A 6,148-nucleotide genomic window follows, 5' to 3' on the forward strand; every position below is an offset into this window, starting at 1 on the left:
TTAATATGATATTTTCCCCCTTTCAAAGGTTGCCGGCTGTCCCTTCCTTGTCCCCCAAGGGAAACTATTTCCTGTTTGTTTTATTTAAAGACCACATTACTGCCAGGCTTGTGTCCACCTCCCACAACCAGAAAACTGCTGCTGCTACTACTGGGTTGACTATCCTAGTATGAGAAAAGTTGGGGAGAGATGCTGCTGCCTTCATCCTTTACGCACCTTCATAGTTGGCACTCCTGCCACTCTGTCATTTGTTTATTCCCTTTCTATTCAATGTATAAATATTATAAGCTGCTGCAATCCTAAACACACTTGCTAGGGTAGGCATCCCCAACTTGCAGCCCTCCAGATGTTTTGGCCCACAACTCCCATGATCCCTAGCTAACAGGACAGGTGGTCAGGGATGATGGGAATTGTAGTCCAAAACATCTGGAGGGCCGAAGGTTGGGGATGCCTGTGTTAGGGAGTGAGCCACACTGAACTAGGAAGCTCTTCATACCAAGCTAGACTGCTAATTGATCTAGTCAGTACTTTTTTTCGGGGGGGGGAGAGTGGGGAATAATGATTAATAATAATAATAATAATAATAATAATAATTTGTAACCTGTCCATCTGGCTGGTTTCCCCAGCCACTCTGGGCGGCTTCCAACAAAGATTAAAAATACATAAAAATTTCACACATTAAAACTTCCCTGAACAGGGCTGCCTTCAGATGTTTTCTAAATGTCAGGTAGTTGTTTATTTCTTTGACATCTGATGGGAGGGCGTTCCACAGGGCAGGCGCCACTACCAAGAAGGCCACTCTGCCTGGTTCCCTGTAGCTTTGCTTCTCACAGTGAGGGAACCACCAGAAGGCCCTCACCACAAAGTTTGTATGTTTCTTTATTGTGGGCCCAAGTCACAGTGCCACAGCCCCACCCCACCCTGGCAGTGGCTAAATGTAAGATGTGATTAATAAACTCAAGCAGACATTGATCTGAATTAGAAATGGCCACAGCTTTATTGATTACAGATAGAGGTGGATTTCTGGCTCAGGCATTGGGTGTATATCTGTTCCAGACTCCACCACCCCGTCCCCGCCCACAAACAAAAAACTATTTAATTTTTAAAAGGTAATGGAACACAGTTCCCGCCAAGTTCCTGCTATAAAAAAAGCCCTGCATCTAGCTCAGCTTTATCAACAGTGATGGAGAGCAGCTCTTCAGGATTTCAGATGGAAATTTGTCCCATCCCTTCTGGAAGATAACAGGGCTTTAATATGTTGGGGATGATCAGGGCTTTATTTCAGCTGGAACTCGCTGGACCTCAGTTCCTGCACCTCTCTGACGGGTGTCATTGACATTATAAGGAAACAAGGGAGGCGTTCATGGTGTGTTCTGGCACCTCTTTTTCTAGAAAAATAGCACTGGGGCAATGTAAACTTGCATCAGATAACCACGAATTGTACTTAGATTTCTTTCTGAAAACAGCCTCTGGTAGTTCCGGGAAACATCTCTCCCCAAACTTTTGACCTTTCAAATAGCATCTAATGTCATATTACATCTTTGCATAGCCTAGGTATACCATTTTTGCCACATGTCAGACAGACAGACAGACACTCCATAATGTTTTTCTGTAAGGGGGGGGAAGGCTTGCATTAAAAAAGGACCGAGAGGTGGATTTTTTTTTGTTTTTTGTTTGCATAGATTCAAATCAACTAGATAAAAATCATATTTTATTCAAATTCCAATTACCTAGATTAAAATCGCTTAGGTATATAGTGGTTTTTAAAAAGAATTCTGTATTGACGATCCAGTTTTGAATGCAAATTTTCAGTTCGCTTCTTTCCCAGAAGAGCTAAAGCAAACTTCCACCTCCACATTTATCTTTTCACAGGACAAGAGGCCTCCATTTTAAGTGCTGCTTCCCATATTATTCTTTTTTATACCCTTTAAATATTTTTCTAGTATAGGTTCTTGTATTTTAAAGAGTGTTTTTTATGTTTTCAGGGTGCCTTCTGATTAATTGAAGGCCTATTTAGCCAATCATAACTAAAAAAAAAAAAAAAAATCCAATGGCAGGGGGACATTTGGCCCAAGTCCCTGCTTGACGCAGGAAATCCAGAGCTAGGATATGTTCACCTTACTGTTTCCTCCACACCCTCTGCTCGTTTCTGAAACTGCACTCACGTGGCATTAGCCAGAATCCATATTGATCCACAGATTCTTACAAAAATACTGTTTTTTGGTGTGTGTGTTTCGCCTCTCAAACCAGCTTCAATCCAATTAGAAAAAAATGCCAACAAAGGTCCGTATAGTTAAAGCTATGGTTTTCCCAGTAGTGACGTATGGAAGTGACAGCTGGACCGTAAAGAAGGCTGGTCGCCGAAGAATTGATGCTTTTGAATTATCGTGCTGGAGGAGACTCTTGAGAGTCCCATGGACTGCAAGAAGATCAAACCTATCCATCCTTAAGGAAATCAGCCCTGAGTGCTCACTGGAAGGACAGATCCTGAAGCTGAGGCTCCAGTACTTTGGCCACCTCAAGAGAAGAGAAGACTCCCCAATACTTTGGCCACATCATGAGAAGAGAAGACTTCCTGGAAAAGACCCTGATGTTGAGAAAGATTGAGGGCACAAGGAAAAGGGGATGGCAGAGGATGAGATGGTTGGACAGTGTTCTCGAAGCTACAAACATGAGTTTGACCAAACTGCGGGAGGCAGTGGAAGACAGAAGTGCCTGGCGTGCTCTGGTCCATGGGGTCACGAAGAGTCGGACACGACTAAACGACTAAACAACAAGGAGAAGGGGACGACAGAGGACGAGATGGTTGGACAGTGTTCTCGAAGCTACCAGCATGGGTTTGACCAAAATGCGGGAGGCAGTGGAAGACATGGTCCTGGCGTGCTCTGGTCCATGGGGTCACGAAGAGTCGGACACGACTAAACGACTAAACAACAACAAGTGTTGTTCCACCACTTTTTTTTTAAGCTGTGTACGCACAACTGTAAGCCACAACCCACACCTATCCTGTAGCAACATGTTTGACCAAACTGTGGGAGGCAGTGCTCTGGTCCATGGGGTCACACCAAACAACAACAGTTGGTTCCACAGTTCACCTGTACACAGTGGCATGTCATAGGCAGGACAAGGGGGGCTGTTGCTGGGGCGCAGGTTTGTGGGGTGCATTTTGCTCCTCATACCGCCCCTGCTAGCCCCACACTGCTTTGTGAGTCCAATCACTCATCCCAGCCTCTCAAAGCAGTGTGGGGCTGGCAGGGCGTTAGAAGGATGCAACAGGCATGCACCCTTAAAATCAGCCCAGACTGATTTTATGGCTGCAGGCTTGCCCTTCTGCCTCCTCCTCATGCCCTCCACATACTCCCCCGGTATAGCCATGCCCTCCATCCCTCGGTGCCTTGAAGACACGCTTCGCCACTGCCTGTATATACCGTTAAGAATTTTCTTTTAATAGTCACCTGACATCTTCCTTCCTATAGCTTATGTCTACTAGGCAGAACAGAGGTTGCCTTTTTTCGATCAAGGGCCATATCCACTTGGAGAGGATCTGTCAGGGGGCCACATGTGAACAGTGGGTGGGGCAAAGGACAGGTGGGAGGGGCCAGAGCCTAAAGTGGGCAGGGCTACCCCTTTTCCTCGCTCTCTTTTTGATGCTGCCTCCTCTTTCCTCCTCATCCAACAGCGGAGGGAGATATTGCCCTTGCCAGAGGTCTGAATGGCCACCTTTTGACATTAGGTTTTTGACATTAGGCCGAGGGGTTCATGAAACGAAGCTGAGAGACACATGCATCCAGGGCCAGATTTAGGTTTGATGAGGCCCTAAGCTACTGGAGGTAATGGGGCCCTTTATATGTCCAGCTGTCCTTTGTCAGCAACAAATTCTCGCTATTTTTTGTGTTGAATATATGCTATATGGTAATTAATGGACTTAATAGTTATCTAAAGCCATTTGCACATGCAGAATGTAGGCACCCTATACATAGAAATGAGCAAACCAATGATATTTTAGGGAGCAGGCTAGCAGGCGCGATCCATTACTTACATTATAGGAGCCTATACAACACAAAACACTGTTGCTGTATGTAGGTTTTATTTTATTTGTTTTTTATCTTATATTTTGGAAATGTACATCCAGGTTTTTTTCCCTTTAAATTTTTTGGGGGCCCCCAAGAGAGTGGGGTCCTAAGCTATTGCTTGTTTAGCTTAAACATAAATCCAGCATCCCTCCCTGAGATCTGTAATCATTTGCAAATCAATTTTAAAACTACCTAAAACATTTAAAGCCGCTCAAACCCTTTTTATGTTATGCTGTGTTTCAATGTTCTTCTTTGCCTTTTCTTTGTTTCGTCCCTCCAGGTCAGAGAGTGGCTCAGGGCTGAGTATGGAGAAAGCCCATTGCAAGACAAGCAAGAAGCCCAAGATCTTCTGCAGAAGTTCAAGGCGCATGCAGCAGCAGCAGCTCAGTCAAGTACTTCTGGAAGGCAGTGGAATGATAGCTTTGCATCGGTAGCCTCCTTGTCAATGCCTGCTCCTCAGTAGCAGCAACTAAGACACTAATGCGTTGCTTTTCCGTGGCTTCGTTTGGACAACATGATAAATCATCATGGTGGGAATGAGCCTGAGTATGTCTGGGACTCACGCCTTTCCCCTCCTCTCCTCCCCGCACAACCACACAGAGAATGGAGGTTTTAGATTAACCACAGTTTCGCTTGTGTCTGAACCCTAAATTGTGGCTCATCATAACTACGGCTTGTTGAAACAAGACAGCTTCATAAACCATGGCTTGACGTTGGATTGTTTCAGAAAATTATGTCCAACTATTGGCATGGATATGCCCAAGTTTAGAGGACACAATGAACGGTAGTTAATCAAAAACAGAAGTAAAAAAAATCCTTGTGGATGTGCTAGAGAGGGGAGGGAGGAAACATGTGAAGCCAAGGCCCTCCTAGACTCATTTCCATCACAATAAACCGTAGTTTAATCATGGTGTCTGAATGCAGCCAGTCACTAGACAGAGCACCTTTGATGCCCTCCTGCACATGCACAAAGAGGACTTGTTTTGTATGTGTTGGCTCCATGATGAGATGTCTTACGTTTTCTTAGTAGGCACATCTCTGAGATATGAGGAGCAGGACTCCAGAATTCCCAACTTGGCACCACACTCGCAGGTTGACATTGGCTTCCATTGTGTGGGCACCAAGCCCCACTTTCTCTCCCAGTGGCTGTGTAAAGAGGATGCCACATTCTAACTGTCGAGATGCCAAATTGTTTTCTATGTATCCCTCGCGTGTTCTTCAGGTTGTCTGTATAACCAGGGTTTGGCACAGCTGCACTTTTCAGAGTTTCTGGTTCTTTCGGCACGTAGTGCTCTAAATAAGGGCAGTGCGTTTCATGGAGGCCTTTGTGCTCACCTTGAGCTCTGGTTTTGCTGCAGGAAGCCCCTTGGCTGAAGAGGCAAGCCATTTTCCAATGTAAAAAAAACCAGCTGCTCTCTTCAGCGACAGGGAAATGCTGCAGTCCCATCAGGGGACAAAGCCCTTGCTGTGTGCATGGTTGTCTCTTCTTGTGTATATCCCTTCTTAAATTATCTTGGAATGTATGGCTAATAAAGTTATATATTTTGCTCTAGAGTGAAGCAGAAGTATCGCAACTAACCTCATCAGTATTTATTGTCATGGCTTTCACCTCAGAGAAGTTGTTCACTCAAAATATTTTTATATTTTGGAGGGATCTGAAAGTATATTGCAAGATGTATATAGAGAGAGAAACTAAAGATACAATGGCTGTTGTGCTGAATTAAAGTTCCGAATGTTATTCTCACAGTACTACTGAAAAAAGGTTTCTTGTATATTAGTCAGCTTGATGGAGTTCCATCTTTAATTGCACTCCCCAATGGCATATATTCAATAAAAGCTCCAGTCTTTTTCTAAATAAAAAAAGCCAGTGTTATCTCATTGCATTTTTCTGGATAAGAATGACTGCGGTTGACATCAGTTGTTGGTGATGCCACTGAATGATCAACCAACCTGAGTGTGTTATGGAATCTGGACAAACTCCCAGAAGACAATCGGATTTGTGAGCTGTGTCTTATCTACAGGGGAAACGAGCCATCTGGATTCATCATGGCAGTAAAAAATGCCCCACTAAAATT

The 6,148-nt window shown here is 44.4% G+C and overlaps 1 protein-coding gene across 1 annotated transcript in view; it reads left to right on the forward strand.

The window, feature by feature from the left end:
* DUSP22 (dual specificity phosphatase 22) overlaps nucleotides 1–5,936 on the forward strand; it is a 41,397-nt gene extending 35,461 nt beyond the window's left edge. The window contains exon 7 of the mRNA XM_081873179.1: nucleotides 4,354–5,936. Coding sequence (XP_081729305.1) covers nucleotides 4,354–4,536 — 183 coding nt within the window. The 3' untranslated portion in view covers nucleotides 4,537–5,936. The remainder of the gene's footprint in view (nucleotides 1–4,353) is intronic.
* Nucleotides 5,937–6,148: the final 212 nt, after the last annotated feature.

The sequence above is a fragment of the Podarcis erhardii genome, assembly GCF_964252035.2.
Source record: "Podarcis erhardii genome assembly, chromosome: 8".
NCBI classification, from domain to species: domain Eukaryota; kingdom Metazoa; phylum Chordata; class Lepidosauria; order Squamata; family Lacertidae; genus Podarcis; species Podarcis erhardii.